Source organism: Ochotona princeps, chromosome 1 (assembly GCF_030435755.1).
Source record: "Ochotona princeps isolate mOchPri1 chromosome 1, mOchPri1.hap1, whole genome shotgun sequence".
NCBI lineage: Eukaryota > Metazoa > Chordata > Mammalia > Lagomorpha > Ochotonidae > Ochotona > Ochotona princeps.
In genome coordinates this window covers 34016329-34034702 of record NC_080832.1, presented here as the reverse complement: position 1 = coordinate 34034702, position 18374 = coordinate 34016329, and the positions used below count along the sequence as shown (strand labels likewise).

At 39.1% G+C, this 18374-nt stretch overlaps 1 protein-coding gene across 4 annotated transcripts in view; it reads left to right on the top strand.

Moving 5' to 3' along the window:
- LAMA2 (laminin subunit alpha 2) overlaps nucleotides 1-18374 on the top strand; it is a 634064-nt gene that overhangs the window by 540124 nt on the left and 75566 nt on the right. For all 4 annotated transcript variants that reach the window (XM_058676547.1, XM_058676596.1, XM_058676658.1 and 1 more), the window contains 3 exons: nucleotides 4211-4327; nucleotides 6415-6597; nucleotides 10014-10168. In XM_058676547.1, coding sequence (XP_058532530.1) covers nucleotides 4211-4327; nucleotides 6415-6597; nucleotides 10014-10168 — 455 coding nt within the window. The remainder of the gene's footprint in view (nucleotides 1-4210; nucleotides 4328-6414; nucleotides 6598-10013; nucleotides 10169-18374) is intronic.

Genomic DNA, 18374 nt, shown 5'->3' with positions numbered 1-18374 from the left:
CCTAGAAGTGCTATTGCTGGATCATACGGTATTCAGATTTTGAGTTGTTTGAGTGTTCTCCATACTGATTTCCATAAAGGCTGCACCAACCTGCAGTCCCACCAGCAGTGGAGTAGTATTCCCTTTTCCCCACATCCTCGCCAGCAAGTGTTGTTGGTGGTTTTTTGTATGTGAGCCATCCTTACTGGCGTTAGGTGGTACCTCATTGATGTCTTAATTTGGATTTTCCTTATTGCCAGAGAACTTGAGCATTTTTTCATGTTTGCCATTTGGGTTTGTTCCTTTGTGAAGTGTCTGCCCATTTCCCGTGCCCATTTCTTGAGTGGTTTGTTTGTTTTGGTTGTTCTGGAGATCTTCGTATATTCTGGAAATTAGCCCTCTGTCACCTATGTCGTGTGCAAAGCTCTTCTTCCATTCTGTGGGTTGCTTTTTCACTTTGTTGATGATTTCCTTTGCTGTGCAGAAGCTCCTTAGTTTAATGTAATCCCATTTGTTTATTTGGTCTTGATTGCTATGGCTTTTGGTGGTGGTGGTGGTGGTGGTGTTGCTGTTGTTGTTTAGGAAGTTAGGTCGTACACCCAAATCTTTCAGGGTGTTTCCAACATTTTCTTCGAAAAGTTTGAAGGTTTCTGGATATAGGTTTAGGTCTTTTATCCATTTAGATTTGATCTTAGTATATGGTGAAAAATGTGGGTCTATCTTCTTGTTTCTGCAGGCTAATTAACCAGTTGTCCCAACAGCATTTATTGAAGAGACCTTCCCATTTGCCTGGATTGTTGTCTGTTTTTTTGTCAAAGATTATTTGGCTATATCTGTGTGGGTTCCCTTCTGTTGCTTCTATTCTACTCCATTGATCCTCCTCTCTTATAAGACTCCATTTTAGGACCTATAATTTTTCTCTGTGCATCTATTCAAATAGTTCTATCACTGCAGCTACGAAACATTTGGACTTGAGATATTCTATCACCAACCAGTTCAATGGAAGAATGGAAAATTTAATTAGCTGTAAATCAAAATCATAGCACAGATAATATACCTTTTAACTTTCCAGTGCAGAAACACATAGAATTGCAGCTACCACCTTAAAACTCCAGGGGCAGGAACAGAGTGTTCATGAGATAATCCTCTAAGTCCTTTTTCTGCATAATTGGCTTCATTGTTCAGTATGCGTTTGCAACCAAAAGACACAAAAAATAAATAAATCAGTGATACTTTCTGACTTAATAATATTTTCACTGAACACCTGGATGCTTCACTATTTAGAAAATTTAATCAAGACACTCAGAAATTAAATAATAAATTCCCTTTAGCAAATGATAGTTTGAATCTTGAAAGCAGTGCAAGTTAAAAGGAACAAATATAAAGTTTATTTGGGAAAATTTGTGAAGGTGTTGCTTTTCTAAAATATCAAAGATATGCTAAAAGTTTTCAATTTCTCTGATTTTTATTTCATTTTAAGTATTAATACGTACTATTTACTAAAGTTGGCAAACTGCTAATCGTATTTGAAGATTTGCAAGTTACTACAACACTCCATCCATTTTAGTAAAAGACCTTTTTTTGATACTTCACAATTTTTTTTCCTTCATTACTTTTAATTTTCTAAGATTTTTTTAAATCTTTCCAAACTTTGCAGTGGAATGGCTTAGAAAGTAAACACTTTGAAAGACAAAATTAGTGTTGGTAATAAGGATGAAAATAAAAATCACAGAAATAGTTTTACATTTGGAGTTTCATTGAAAGCAAACAAAGTTTGCATGTTTCACAATTTAGGTTTCAGAACATAGTAATACTTCCCACTCTATTCTTACTTGCTTGTATTCTCCATCCACCATCCTCATCATTCCTTTTTTTGTTTTTCTTTCAATTTTATGAACTTTTTAAAAATAAGTGAAATTCCACTGCTGGTGGGACTGCAGACTGGTACAGCCTCTATGGGAATCAGTTTGGCGAATACTCAAACAACTGAAAATCAACATGCCATATGATCCAGTAATAGCACTCCTAGGGATATATCCAAAACATCTCCTACACAAGAAACCAACATGCACGCCTATGTTCATAGCAGCACAATCTACAATCGCAAAAACCTGGAAGCAACCAAAATGCCCATCAATAGAAGACTGGATAAGGATGCTATGGTTCATCTACTCTATGGAATACTACTCAGCTATTAAAAAAAATGAAATGCAGTTCTTTGTGGACAAATGGGCCCGACTGGAATCCATCATGCTAAGAGAAATGAACCAATCCCAAAAGGTTAAATACCACATGTTTGCCTTAATTTGAGATGAAAAGATGACAACCTGAAAGATAGTACCGGTATATTGTAATATTATTGCAATCTCTAACAACCTGTATCCAATACAATAAGATAATGCGATATAATATATAAACCAACAATTAATGTCAGAATACTTAAGATCTACATCGAAAAACTGTAAAACCTACTATACCCTCAATACACTATGTTAATCCGTAATGGGGGGGAGTGCAGGGAAGCCTTTCATGACCATAAAAAGAGTGAGGAAAAAGTACAATATAGCCTATCAAGATCAAATCTGGTAATTCATAGACAACAGACTCAAAGTGGCACTAAACAATAGTAAAACTACTATACCAATGCATGAGGGGGGAATCGGGTGTGATCCTGACAACCTCTTAACAGGAGGTCATGTGCGTGGAGCAGGGGGGCACTCCAGGGTGGAGCAGGTGGCAAGGAGAAAGCCTGGATCCCAACCATGAAGACTCCCAGACCTTCACCACAAACTATTAATACGAGCAACAAGGACTATATCCCAACTGCCAAGGAGGCCACAGGGAATTGGATGCCCTCGGAGGCCAAGTACTCTGAGGTCACCCACCCCCAACCGGAGCTTCCGCTGGGGATGGAAGAAGTCCAAACACTAGCGTACAGAAACCAACGTCATCGGAAAGACAACCAGAAGCCCTGAGTGGTCCGCAGAAACAGAAGAACAATAAACGTCCTTCGGGACCAGGGAGGAGAGCGCTCTCTGGTTCGAGCCTGGCTCCACTTCTGGACCCCCACCCTCCCTTGCAATGACCATCAGGATCGCTGCGAAAACCCCTCATAGCAAACAAACAATCATACAAACTAAAAAAACCTAAAATAAATAGACAAACAACAAAAAGTAGAGCTTGGAATCTGACAGGAAAGAGCTGGCATGGATTTGCTCATGCCTCGCTGGGTGGGACACGAAGATTAGTCACTCTTCACCGTGGTGTTGGGGACTTTCCTGCACACACCCCCCAAAAAAAAATGTTCTGCACCTTAATTGTTGACAAATGTCTTGTTAGAGTTACAAGCCAGTCTAGATTATCCTAAAACCTGCCAAGATCAGCAAAATTATACTTCAACACAACAAATGGCTAAATACTAAAATGAAATAGACACGGGACAGCTGAATGGTGCCTTATACCCATTTTAAGGTATATAGCAGCTGGTCCTGTATACAAACTAAAATTGAAATGTCAATGAGCAAAACATAGGTTGTGGTTAAGAACTTGTTTTTTGTTTTTTTTTTAACATACTGGTTACTCAAAACCATGTCAATTCCATAATGTTACAAATTGCTGTTAATGTTATATTGGGACTCTTAATTGACTGGAATGATATTCTACCAGCTCTAACTTTGGACCAGAAATGGTCTCCCCAAGAAACTGGTCAACCCATCTGGACAATAAGTAGCTGGACTCTATGTTTGGTATATGTTTGCAAGGAAAGACTCTTGATTGAATTTGAACTGTAATACTGCACCAAGGTGGAGGAATCCACCAGGGGGGAGGGGCATGGGGAGGGGTGGGGGGATTCCCAGAAAAAGATATAAAAAAAAAGTCAAAAAAAAATAAGTGAAATTAATAATATTAAGAGGTCATGCAAATGCAACAAAAGATTGATGATTATTGCAGATTTTTCTTTTGCAAAGAAAATCATCAAATTAAGTCAGATAAAGATGAAATGCCAAGAAGAAATGTAATTGCTTAGCATGTTAAAACATCAATAGGTCACAACAACACATTTTGGGTTATAATTGGAAATATATCTATGACAAGGGCCAATAAAGTAGATGAAGTAAATCAGTTTTCTTGCTTTCTATTAACTTTGTGTTTAAGTAACCTAAAATGACACGTGCAGATATCAGCTTGGATTAGTAAGTTTGTCTTCTTTTTGCGTGTTTTCTGTTCCCAGACAATGATGACCATCTAAGGGGCTTAACTAGCCGGTTAGAAAATGCTGACGCCAGGAACGGGGATCTCTTGAGAACTCTGAATGACACTCTGGGCAAGTTATCAACCATTCCAAACGGTAGGCATTCTGAACACTTCAACTGTCAGAGACTACGGTTACCCTTTACCACGTCCCTAACGCCACTTGTACTACTGTCAGAAAAGATACTGGTTTCCTTCCTTAGGAATTCTTTTTAACAATCCACAAGGGACATTGCTGTGACACAGCAAGTTAAGCCTCCCCTTGAGCACCTGGATCTCATATTGGAGTACCTGGAATCAGATCCTGCCTGAGTTTCCAAAGTAACATACTAACTCACGTAGGAGACAGTATATAATGTCCCAACTAGTTGGGTTGCTGCCACTCACATAAAGAAACAGCTGGGATCCAGGCTTCATTCGAGTCCAGCCCTAGCTTTTCCGGGCATTTTGGGTTGCAAATCACTGCCTGAAAGTGTTCCCTGCTCTCTCTGACACATTGCCATTTAGATGAATTCATTAATTTCTATAAAAAAATAATGAGATGGTATACCCCAACTTCCATTGTAGTATTTTCTATTTTTTATTGTCTTTAGCTGGCAGCCATAGAATTATGTCACTATATTGTCTCTATATTTTCTGTCCAAAAAATGTTCTATTGCTGGGAAAAAAATAAAACCATCTGGGCACTGTAAAATATTAACGTACCGGCAAAACATCTCTTTATTGTAGTACCCATAGTAACGAGTAAGAGACTGCTATATTTCCCTTCATCTCTGCAAAATTCAATACTTTAGCTAATTCAGATGTCAGAAACCCTACTGTTCACATTCTGTAATACGTCCCTACTTGCTATAATTACTTCAAATAAGCTGTTGAACTTTAGTTTTTGAAATTATTTATTTTATGAATAACACTTCTATGTATGATAGCATTACAATAACAAAATTTGCAAACATTATTGAATGCTTAGGTTAAGTTATATAATCCTCACACTAACTCTGTGAGGTAGAGAGTACTGTTGTCTCTACTTCACAGGTGCAAAACTGACACACAAGATATTAAAAGCCATTGTTGAAATCCTGCATGTATGAAGAGCAGGATTTTGGCCTAGTGATTGTGTCTCCTGTGCTCCATATTGGAGTACCTAGATTCAAGTCTCAGGTCTAGATCCTAACTCCAGGGTCCTGCTCATATGCCCCCAAGTCCCTGCCACCAACTCTAGACCCTTGGGGAATGAATCAATAGATGAGAGTGATCTCTCTTTCTCTTTGGAGAAAGATGGGGAGAGATGGGAGATGGACAGAAGAAATGATCTTCCAGCTATTGGATCTCTTTTCAAAACCTAAAATAGCCAGAACTGGACCAGGCCAGTTTCAGAAGGTTATAACACAATTCAGGTCTCCCACTGCAGGTGGCAGGGTCCCATGACTTCCTCAGGTAGGCAGCAGGCTGAAAACAGAAGTGAAACAACATTGTAAACCTAGGCACTCTGATGTGACACCAAACTTCCTGGGCACCATCCAAACTGCTAAGCCAGACATCCACTTGAAGATCCTAAGGTCTTAACCACCAACCTACACCCAACAGCATTGGTATGCACATTGACTGTGTACAAACTATGATTAAGAAACCAATATACTTTTTTTTTACAACATGAGAAATAGTGAAGCTAAGTGAATTTTACTTTTTTAACATTAAAATTCATTGTGTAACCTTTTGGATTTTCTTTTGCAAATTTCTTATTTAAAAAGTTCCCCAAACTGAAATTAAATAGAAACATACACATACAAAAGCAAACCTTTATAATAAAACTGAAATAAATTTATTCCCCACCCCTTGGAAGATTAAATTTTGGGCCTAGTTCTTGATAAAACTATGCGTTTCATGTGGATAAATTTCTGTCTTTATTATGTTCTGAAGCAAATCACAATATGCCCTTATCCAATGAACATTTAGGATAATCATTTTACTATTTTGAGAGCTAATCACGTATTCATAGGAAAGGTCCCCGAGAAAATTTAATTTAGCTAAAAAATTGGCCTAATTTACTAGAACTGAATGAAACAAGGCCTTTGCCTTATAAATGTGTCCCTGAGCTCAGCCAGCTGCAGCCTCTCTCTGGCAAGCATTGATGAAGCTGGTGACTCTGGATCTTTTGTTTCTCATGCTCCTGTGTGCTCACAGACACAGCTGCTAAGCTGCAAGCTGTTAAAGACAAGGCGAGACAAGCCAACAACACAGCCAAGGAAGTGCTGGCCCAGATTAAAGAGCTCCACCAGAACCTTGACGGTCTGAAGAAAAATTACAATCAACTGGCAGACAGCGTGGCCCAAACCAATGCCGTGGTGAAAGATCCTGCCAAGAACAGTAAGATCTGCTTTTTCACTGCAATGGTGTCATTAAACTGTTCAAACTCTACATGTACACTGAACTCATAAATATTAGATCTGGAAAATCCCTCAGAGAGGCATAGCCCACTTTCCTCCTTATAGACACCGCTCAGGAGTTCATTGAACAATAGCTCTGAGCCAGAACACAAGTCCCCCAGCCTTGTTCTAGTGCTTTCTAGATCTCAGTTTTGTCCAATTGAGAAGAGGTTAGAAAATCAGAAGATCTACATGATTATCTGGGATGGGGATGCCATTCCTGGAAGCCCTTTAATGTAACAGAAAATACAAAAGTATTGGAGAAATCTTGTGCTCAGATTTGGTGAAGGTTCATGGAACATAGTGACTATAGAACGCAACTATTAACGTGTTGTATGGAAATGGCATCAGACTCAAAACCTTGATAAGTAATTGTTTGAATTCTAGGTATTTAAGGAGTTTCTCCTAGTTATAAAGATTATTTCTTCACACCTATTAAGTATTGTATCATATTATGTGATGTCCATATGGATTAAATGACAACATTGAGAGAAACTAATAATTTAGTTAATGTGATAAATATTAGGATTTGGGGGTATTTCTTTTCTACCACAGGATAAGGTACTTTCTCGGTGTTCATTTTAACGAGAGATGCTTGAGTGTTTGGACTTTTCATTTTCTACATACCAGCCTTGTCATTGTGCATTGAAATACTTGTAAAGTACAGTGTTAAATCACTGTTACTGACGGTGGACACGTTACAGCTCTGATGCTGTTTGAATGGGGCAAGAAACCGCATATGAGCACCATGACTTAGATCAAATGCTGAGAGTCCTGTGAGATGTTAGCCACATTAATGTGATCCTTTATAAATACGAAAGAGTACATACACCCAGAACACCTTTCATTGAGAAGGAGCCTTTCCTCAGGAGTTATTCATGGAAAAAACTTGGTATGTTTTATCCTATGTAAGCACGGAAATAGCTTCTAGCATAATTCAAAGACTTCACCTAAATAACTTCTGATACATAACAAATCACCATATTTCCACCCAAATTTGAAGAAAGCTTTTGAATAAATGCTACTGTCTATAAAATCATAATTATAGATTTTATTGAATTTTGGATTGATTTTCAACTTTGATTTATTCATATTCTTTTCTCTTAATAGCATCCTGAGCTTTTGATGCCTGTTATTTATAAATATCACTGTTTCTGTTTTTCTTAAAATGTTATAGTAAATTGTCTTTGGATTTAAAAATAGCCTGCTGACAGATATTTTTGAGTACTTTAAATATATTTGTTTAACTTACAATGAGGTGCATTTGTTATGAGTGCCTGTCATGAAAAAGTATCATAGTCACACTGTCTAATATGTATAAAAAATATTTCTCATGAGTTTTTAAATTTCTTTTTGTTTTATTTCCATATGAAACACCCTGCAGAAATCAGTATGTATATGTTCACCTGCACAACTATCAATAATTTTCATGCTTTGTTGCATGTCGCCAAAAGCTTTAGCTTTGCATGTTCACTGTGCTTTGGTATTGCTTTAAACATAGCATTCTCCTCCATCCCAGTATTAATGCAAGATATGTGAAAGAATCTCCCTCTGTGAAAAGGTACTATGTGTTTAATAGTGTTTTGAAAACTTAGTGAAGTGATAATCCATAAAAATGGAAAACTAAATCCCTCCAGAGATTTAGGTAAACTCCAATGCTTGTCAAGCACCAAAGCTCCGATGGCTTCTTTGAAGCACAACCCAAAGAGAGTAATTTTGCATTGTTGGTTTTCTTTCTCAAGCTCTTTTCTTGTATAAGTATTCTCAGCTTCAATGATTGGAGCTGGCACCATGGCATAGTAGGTATAAGCCTCTGCCTAAAGTGCTCACATACCCTGTTGGTGCAGGATTGAGAACTGGCTTCTCCATTTCCATTCCAGCTCCCTGCCAAAGTGTCTGGAAAAGCAACAGAAATCATTACATATCCTAGGGTCTGTGTCCCATGGGGGAGATCTGAAAGAAGCTCCAGGCTCCTGGCTTCAGACTGAAAGAAATAGAGAATGTTCCATGTACTGGTCCACATGTCAAATGGCTGTAACAGCCAGGAATAGTCCAGGCTGAGGCCAGAATCTCAGTGCTAGATTCAGATATGCCACAGGGGTGGCAGGGGTCCAGATACTTGGCCATCTGCCATTTCTTTCCAAGGAAAGAAATGGGAAATGAATTGGAACTTCAGCAGCAAAGATTGAAACCCATGACCATATGCGATGCTAGCACTGTGAGCAGTGAATTAATCCACTGTGTCGCAATGCCAGCCCCAGAGATGTGTGTTTTTTTCCAAATTACTATGTAATTTATGTTTACGATCATGAATTCAAAACACCTGCTTCAAAACCCTAGATTAAAATTGGTAACAGTTTGCTTCCTTTTGCATATATTTGATTTATTCCTAAGGCTTAGTTCTCAGGGTTAAATATCAGCCAGAGAATAGATCGTGTGAAACTTAACAAGGTATGTGGCCCAAGACCACAAGCAATTTTACTTTTTTGTAACAGGTGCAATGACAGAAAGACATACAACGTATACTGAATCATAGCATAAATGGCATATTTGAGTGAAAATGCCCACTTTTTAGGAGCACAGCCCTGGTTTTACATATTGTCTGCTCTTCCATGAGAAATACTGGGAGACCATACATCACTGTTACCTTTCAACTATTTATGGGTTACAACTATGGAAAATGTGGAATTCAAACTTGTATTTTATGTTATTACCTACAAATATAGGTTTTTAATATAGTTCAGTCTCATGCATGCATATATAGAACAAGAAAAATCAACTATTCTTCAAAATGGATTTGAGCTGCCAGGTAAAAGATTTAATTAAACATAACAGAGGCCTTCAGTATAAGGATTGTTCAGCATCAAATGTTCTTCAAAAGACATTTTGATAGTGTCTGTTTAAGATATACAAAGAAAAGAAAAAGAAAGAAAACCAATTTTGTGTGAGAACTCTGATTTAAATACAGTCGGCCTTGAACATACCAGGTGACATTTTTAAAGATGCTTTCATTTTCTTGCTTCTGTGATTAAAATTCTATTCTCTAAAGGTTAGGTTTTCAGCTAAAGCTAAAAATTAAGCATTAAATTAAGTCCATTGAATGTGCTGCCTCCAGTGCCAGTTTTCACCTTAATCACACTGCCGAAGACTTCTGCTAACATCTCCTCCGGGCTGCATGAATCTTAACTGAAACATTCCTCTGTGTCACATGCCACCATACACTTTGCTTCAGAAGCCATGGCCTCCTTTGCCATGTGGATAAGATGAACTCTGTAAAGCACTTGCTGTTTTAACTGCTGCGTGCACTTGTGTTAACTGTAGGCATGCTTGCAGGTGCACTAAATTTGTTCCATGCAGTTGCAGATGCAGATGCTACTGTGAAAAATTTAGAACAAGAAGCTGACCGGCTCATAGACAAACTCAAACCCATCAAAGAACTCGAGGATAACCTGAAGAAAAACATTTCTGAGATTAAGGAACTGATAAACCAAGCCCGAAAACAAGCCAATTCTGTAAGTTCTTTTCATCTTTAACATCACTAGTTGATTAGATCTTATTGCCCGACAAAATATCTTCCCTGGACTCCATCAAGTGACCTCTCTGGTTCTTATCCTTTCATTTCAAGCTATACGGGGTAGCGTAGAGAGAGAAGGATTGGACTTTTTTGCACTAATTTCAAAATACATTTCATGAGGATAATAATCACAATTTAAGAAATTTTGTTATATTGTTATTTGAACAGAGTAGTAAAAATAACAGAAATAAGTACTTAATCACTACATATATTAAAGATTTGATGAGAGGACTTTGTTCTTGATACAGCCAAAAGGACAAGTGAGGTATAGCAGGAATGACTGAACAGTTATATGGGAGCAGTATTTAACCATTTATTTTACAAATGGTATAATCTGGTACAAGTAGCAGTAACAAACATTGTTTGGTTAAAATATTTACAATTATTTTTCATTGACAGCAGGTATTAGCTAACATCAAAAGTTTGCTCTTGCACTTTGTTTACCCAATTAGAAAATCAGTAGGTTAGAAGAACATCTTTCAAGAATATAGCATGCTACTGAACTAGAACATTTAAGTGCCACTGTCAACCTGTAGGTTGGCAAAATCATCCCAGAATAATTTTAGAAATAGAAAAAAATTATGTTTTCAGGCTTTAATATAACTCTTTATACATATCTGAGTCTTTCATCTCATTAATCCCACTGTTCAAACAGTTTCTTAACTGGAATGAAAAGTCTTTTCTAAATTAATTTATACATTGATACTCAAAATATGATTCTTATTTAACCGCATATCCATTTTCTTCCACATATATATGTGTGTGTGTCTCTATATACACACATACACACACACACACACACACACACACACACATACACGCAGACACAACTAATACCTCTAATCAAGTATAAGACTATTTAATTTAAGGGGAAGCCTAAAAGGTAGCTCATGTATGACTTAAAAAAATACTTTAACAAAGGAAAGTGGTTAAGACAAGATGTGTCTATCTTATGCTACAATTAAAGATAATCTTTTACAGCTTAGTACTAGGCATAGAGAGAAGGAATTTTCAGTGCCAGTGTGTAAAACTACAGTCTAGTTTGTCAAGAAAAAATGTTCAAATGAATATTAAACTGCAAATATCAATACACACTCAGGCTTATGGGATCTTCAACAGTAAGTTAAACAGTTTAGGTTAGGAAAAATTGCATTCAGAGTAGAGTGCCCCATGATGGCACCCAAAAAGGGGGCTACAGTAATTCATTCCCTATATAGACACAAATTTGAACTGCCATATGTGTATCACACTACCTTAAAAGAAGCTAAGATAGGGGCCCTGCATAGTACACTAGCAGTTAAAGTCCTCACCTTGCACACATGTCCTGGCCACACTGCTTCCCATCCAGCTCTCTGCTTGTGGCCTGGGAAAGCAGTCGAGGATGGCCCAAAGTCTTGGGTTCCTATACCTATGTGGGAGACCTGGATAAAGCTCTAGGCTCCTGGCTTCAGATCAGCTCAGCATCAGCTGTTGTGGTAGCGTAGGGAGTGAATCAGCAGATGGAAGATCTTCCTCTCTCTCCTTCTCTCTGTATATCTGCCTTTCAATAAAAAATAAATAAATCTTAAAAAAAAAGGAAGAAGCTAAGGCAGTCAAGAGATTACTATACCTGGCATTAGTATAATGATTTTTATTTATTTATTTTTATTTGAAAGACAGACAGGAGGGGGGACACTCTTCTTTCACCTCATTCACTTCCAGGATGGCTGCAATAACCTAAGCTGAGCCAGATGGAAGTCAGGAACCAGGAGCTTTCTCTGTGTCTCCCAAGTGGGTTTAGGGGCCAAGTGACTTGAGCCATCTTCCCTCACTTTCTGAGCTCATAAGCAGGTAGCTGGACTGGAATACTGTGGTTAGGCATTGAATTTGAACCCATATGTGATACTAACACCACAGTCATAGGATGAGCTTGCTCTGCTGTGGTTCCAGGCACCCTAATATGATTCTAAAGACTCACTGTTGAAGAAAGCGTGAAGGGAAGGGTTGCTCGTATGACTTCTCTCCAAGCAGCACAGCCTGGAGAGAAACCTCACCCCCTTCTTTTGGAAAGAAGCAGCAATTATATCAGATCTTAGACTTGAAACTCGATCCCAGACCCACTACAGTTAAACCCATTGCCACACAGGGCTCCGTGGCCCCTGAAATTATGCCAGTAGCTGTACACCGAGCCTTTGGATTGTTGTTGGCAAAGAATTCAAGGAGCTGCCTCTGCCACTCTGCCCCATCCAACCTTCAGAAGACAACACAACAAAACTCAAGCCTTTCAAAAGTGTTTGCCTTGGAGCTAATTATTGGTTTTCCTTTGTAAGACACAACATCAGATGAGTCCCAAATAGTGTCTGTTTTCAGATTAGTGCTTGCAGGTTGGGCCTGTACATCTACCCCAAAGATAAGATAGGGATTTCCTCCTCTTTGAAAGGCACTCAGCATCAACACCAATCATGCGTAGAACTGGCACAAACCCAGAGACTAACAAAGTCCAGGTGACACAGCTGGGCATACAGCAAGGAGTAAGACTTCAACTACAGAGAAGTAGAATGGGTAGTGAGTTCAGGTCTTTTCTCTGAAGTTCAACATCAGTCCCACCATAGTGAGGTCCATGGCAGATACATTCCTAAGGTCCGTATTCCACAGATGGAGCCTCTAAACCCACCCAGGCGTCAGTCATAGGCCTGTGCCCTCGTAAAACAGCTTGTATTTCAGCCTGAAATGCTGCCAACCTCATGTGCAAAGATTGTGCATTGAGCAAATTTCTGTAACCCATTTTTGTTTCAAAATAGATATCAAGGGATTGCCTTTACTTCCCTCCCACAACTTCTAGTAGACAGCAAAGAACAGGACTCCAGTTGATGGGAGTAGGACATGAAAACTCAGGGGAGCTCCTAATTGTCCATGTTCCCAGGACCTGCTTATGTCTGGAGTCTCAAATTACCCTGGTGACAAGGAGAAAGCAGTGGCCCTGGTCAATTGGACTTAGTAGCCTCTTATGTGCAGCATCAGCTGAGGCTGGTTGCAACAATCCTAGGCTACACATTCATTTCGAGAGCAGGCAGCATATGGTATTATAAGCCTTCATCCAATCTCCATGCTGCACTAGTCTAGAGATGAGGAAGCTTCAAGTATGGCCTGACATTGTGACATTAGTAACAGCTGCACTGCCACATAATTGTTCTTCCAACCTGTGTAGTGCAATACAGAGTAATTACCCATTTCGAAGCCTGGACCTTCGGCTCAGTAGCTAAATCCTTGCCTTGCACACACCAAGACCCTATACGGGCACTGAATTGTATCCAGGATGCTCCACTTCCCATCCAGCTCTCTACTGTGGCCTGGGAAAGCAGTGGAGGATACCCCAAAATCGTGGGACCTGCGTGGGAGACCCAGAAGAAACACCTGGCTCCTGGTTTCAGATCAGTTCAGTTCCAGCCACGTGGGGAGTGAACTAGTGGACAAAAGATCTTTCTCCGTGTCTCTCCCTCACTCTGTAAATCTGCCTTTCCAATAAAAATAAGTAGATTATTTTTAAAATTATCCAACGTGAGTGAGAAAGAGGTGGTTACCAGGACATGACAGAGGAATCTGGGACTATTCTTTGCACAGTGAGACCCAGAACCATAGAAAAACCCTTGGCAACTGACCCCAAACCTGTGACAATGGTTGAGGCGTCTGGGTCTACTCCAGCCCCAGAATGAGATCTTCCAGATAGACCACTCCTTTGTAGATATTTCTCCATGTCATTCTGAATTACACATCAACTGGCGATTTGTAACAAACCTGGGGCATGGTATCCTCTGATGCTGAAAAACCAACAACAAAGCAACAGTAAGTTGTGTGTGAATCCATTGTTATGCCATCATATAACGCTGAAATAGTACAAGTTTTTATAGACTCAGAAAAAAATAAACAAAATTTACACAAATTTTAAGCAGTGGAAAACATTTCTAACTCTTCAGTGAGAGACTGTTTTCGGCTGGTATTCATCAAAAACCTTTAGAGAGGTGCCAGCATGGTGGGGTGGCCCCTGATCCTGTCATCCTCTGTGGGCCACCTTTTAAGTTCTAACTGCTCCACTGATGATTCAAAAGCTCTCTGCTAATGTATCTGGAAATGTGGCAGAGTATGGCCCAAGTACCTGGGCTGCAGCACTTTCAGGGGAGCTCCGGAAGAAACTCCTGGCTTCTGGCTATGGACCAGTCCAGCTCCAGCTACTGCAGACATCTGGGGAGTGAACCGGGAAATGAATCATCTCTCTCTTGGTCTTTCCATCTCTCTGTATCTCTGCCTTCCAAATAAAATAAAGAAGTCTCAAAAAATAAAACCTGCGGTAGTACCAAGAGTTAGATTTACACATTTTATATGCATTCTGAAGTGTAATGTTTCTAGAAGAAAAAACAGTAAATATTCTTTTGTGAATCACACATTTAGTAAGTTTCTCATTTAGTGATAAAATCTGGACATGTGGACATTTTTATTGGTTTTTTTTTTTCACCGTAAGAAATCTAAGACTGTGCCTATATTCATCAGCTGTGAATGCCTTCCCTTTGTCTCACAAAAAGATGAAATCCTGCTGTGCTAAGTACATGAAGTTGTCTCCGAGGACCGTGTGAAAGTGAATTATAATGCTAAGAAATTCTAAAAATTGTCCATGCCTCTTTAGGAAATTTTCACTCCCTTTTAGATGTGCAGATTTCAATAAAATCACTACATGTTATAGAATATTAGAAATATTCAAACAGCTAAATTTTTTAAAATTTAGTCTTGCGCTAAAAGACAATTCCCTCTTCAGACTTTGAAATATATTTGCAACCTAGCATGAATATTGGTATATGATCCTCACGTATATTTGACATCAAAAGAAAACATCATAATTAGGAATCAAAGACATCTATCTTAAAATATCTAGTTCTGAAGTCAAGTGGCTAAAATACTTTTCCAATGCTAGTTACTAGATGAAAAATGCAGTGGAAATCTATTAGATAAAATAGGGTTCTCAATAATGTTTAATTGAATTCATGATGATTAACAGGTGTATCAGAAATGCGTAACAATGATTTTTGTTTGGCTTTGTTGCTAAAGGATTCACAATAGAAATAAATGACAGAGAAGCAGATGTTTGGCTTAACTGGTTAAGAGAGTGTATTCCATGCTGGAGAACATGAATTCAATACCTGGCCACAGCTTTGACCCCAGCTTCCTGCTAATACGCATCCTCAGAATATTTGTAAAAGCCCAAAGAATTAGATTTCTGAAATCTGTGTAGGGGACTTCGAGAGCATTCCAAGCTCCCATCTCTGTCCCTAGTCTAGCCCCAAACCAGCCCGTGTTATTGGAAGCATTTAGGGAGTAAAACAGCAGGATATAATTAATTTCTCTCTCCTCTCCCCCTCCCTTTCTCTCCTCTCCTCTCACCTCCTCCCCTCTCACCTCCTCCCACATCCTCCCCTCCACTCCTCTCTTCTCTCCCCCTCTTCCCCTCCCCTCCCCGGTGCCTTCTCCTGTCCCATCCTCTCCTTTCTCTCCTCCACCACTCTCTTCATCTCCTACTCCTTTCTTCTCTCTACATTTCCCTGTCTCTCTTCCTGCCTCTCAAAAAAAAATTTAAAAGTTGTAAGATTAAACAGTTCTAAACAACCTATTTCGGAAAGAGTTTGTGTCTCAGAAATTTCTCCCACTTGCAGGAGGGATTGATTCCAGATTTTCACTAAAGAACTTTGTATACATTTAAGATTTTATTTACCTGTGTTGAGCAAAAGTAATTCCTATAATTAGAAATCAAAATACAAATCTTTTAAAAGAAAAGAATTAATAGTTTTGGAATGATTGCCAGCAGTTTGGGCTGCCAGAATTCTTCAGGTATTGAAATATTTGAAATCACTCTGTAGAAGCAGAAAATCCAAATGGTTTTATATGAATAAGAGTTCATATGAGTAAGAGTTATGCAATAGATTGTTTTATAAGATTAATTGCTGGCATATTGGGTATAAAATGCCGTTGTGTTCATGGAACCGTAATTATCTATATATGTTAAGTATACTCTAAAGTAGGTTAATTGTAACTCCTGGCAACATTAAATATCCTTAATTGCAAAATGCCTACTCTCCTGCACATTGAGTTCTCAGGTGAGCTCTCATTCATTTGGTGATTTTTCAGTTCTGGGGCTCTATTTTCCATACTTTGGCAGACACTGTTTCCACACAGCCCTCATTTAGTCTTCTGTTGTTTCTTCCAGGTTTTTGTAAGTAGTCTGAAACACACCTGGTGCCCAAATAGTCACACATTCCCCACATACTTAGTGGCTGCTTTTCTAAGCAGTAATTGAGATCCTTTATTTATTTAAATAAAATGACTTCTCAGTGATTTCACTACGCCTAACATGACTCTGTGGCCAATGCTGAGAGCATTTGTGAAACAAAGATGAAACAAAGTATACATAGCTACTTTTGACTACCACTCCATCTCAATTATGAATTCAGGTATGATTTCCCACCAGCGACAGCTCAGTATGTTGCTCAGTTCTCATCAGTTCCGGTCGGATCTTGATTTACCGCTCTCTCTGATGGTTTCATGATATCAGTGGCCCTCATGGTCTGCCTCAGATGTGAAGTTTATTCTACACAAGGTTTTCCCTGATGACACTTTGGTTTACTTGCAGCGGTTGCTTTGTTTTTGTTGTTTCTGTTTAAGGGGAAAAAAAAACCACTTAGGGGGCAGTACTGTGGTTCTGTAGACTAAGTTTCTGCCTTTGGCACCGGCATATTTCAGTGCCGGTTAGAGTCCAGCTGCGCCAATCTAGCTCCCTGTTTATGGCCTGGGACAGGAGGAGAAGACCCAAGGGAAGTGCCTGGCTCCTGGCTCCTGGCTCCTGGCTCCTGGCTCCTGGCTCAGGATTGGCTTAGCTCCAGCTTGTTGTGGCCATTTGGGGAATTGAACCACCAAATGGAAAATGACTCTCCCTCTCTTCTTTTCTCCATAACTGTCTTTTAAATAAAAATGATAAAAAATGAATTTTGACACAACAAAAATTCTATTACACCCTTTTCTGTACCTTAAAAATATCTAAAGACTGCATTTTTACCTATGTATCCTATACTATTTTATCCTTTTTATTTACTGTGATACATTTGGATAATCCTTAGTTGCTGTTCTGTCACCTGTCACACTGCTTATATATTTTATAGTATATATACCAAAGTAAAGAACATGTACTTATCCTGCTTACATTTTCCATAATCTGTTTTGATCCCACTACTCTTGGCACTGTATATAAAAGGAAAATTCTACCATGTGAGGAGCAAATAACTGATTGACAATCTTGTCTCCAGCAAAACTCTGCCTGAGCAGAGTGAGTGTTCTGGGAACCAAATTTGACTCCAGTCCTCCAGTTGGGCTTCACCCTTTGTGGAGCAAAAGTGGAAGAAATTAATCCTGGGAGGCTTCCTTTGGGCATCCAACTCAGGTCTGCCACATGCAGGGCTCTAAAAGTCCCTGCCCCAACTCCACCAGAAGATGGAGAACATAGCGCCTGTTTCTGTCATGTATGGCATTTTCTCTGTGTGGAGAGACAATTTGGTTAGCACATCAGGTGAAACAGCGATCATGTACAAATAGATGACTTCTGCTGAGATGGCAGGGGATTTAACAGACTCAGAATATTCCTCAGAAATTCTCAAATGGACTTGAGTTTACATATTTCTATGGACCAAAAATCTCTGCTGAGTTTTCTCTTTTGAATACAGCCAATCTTGCACTAAGTATCTGCTTGGGGCAGATTCACCTATGCTTGTGGAGGGACCACAGAGCTGCCTATACTCACACCAAAATGATATTCTTAAAGAAAATGCCGTGTGTCACCAGGACATGGAAGGTAGTTTGGTGTCCAATGACTCTCTGGAGTCTGTACAGCCCTTCCATGGATATAATGATGCCAGTTAATTTTCTTCTAAGTGTGCAGACTAGATGAGTAACACAAATACTAGAAGACAGGAGACAATGGAAGATTACTACTTGTGAGGGCGAAAAGACTTTCTGAAGCCAAGTATTTGATCCAGTTATGAGCTGAGGCGTACACTCCGCAAAACTCTGCCTCCTGCTTTGAGAGCTATCAGTGAGCAAAATATTCTTCTGCCTGAGTCCATGGAACTAAC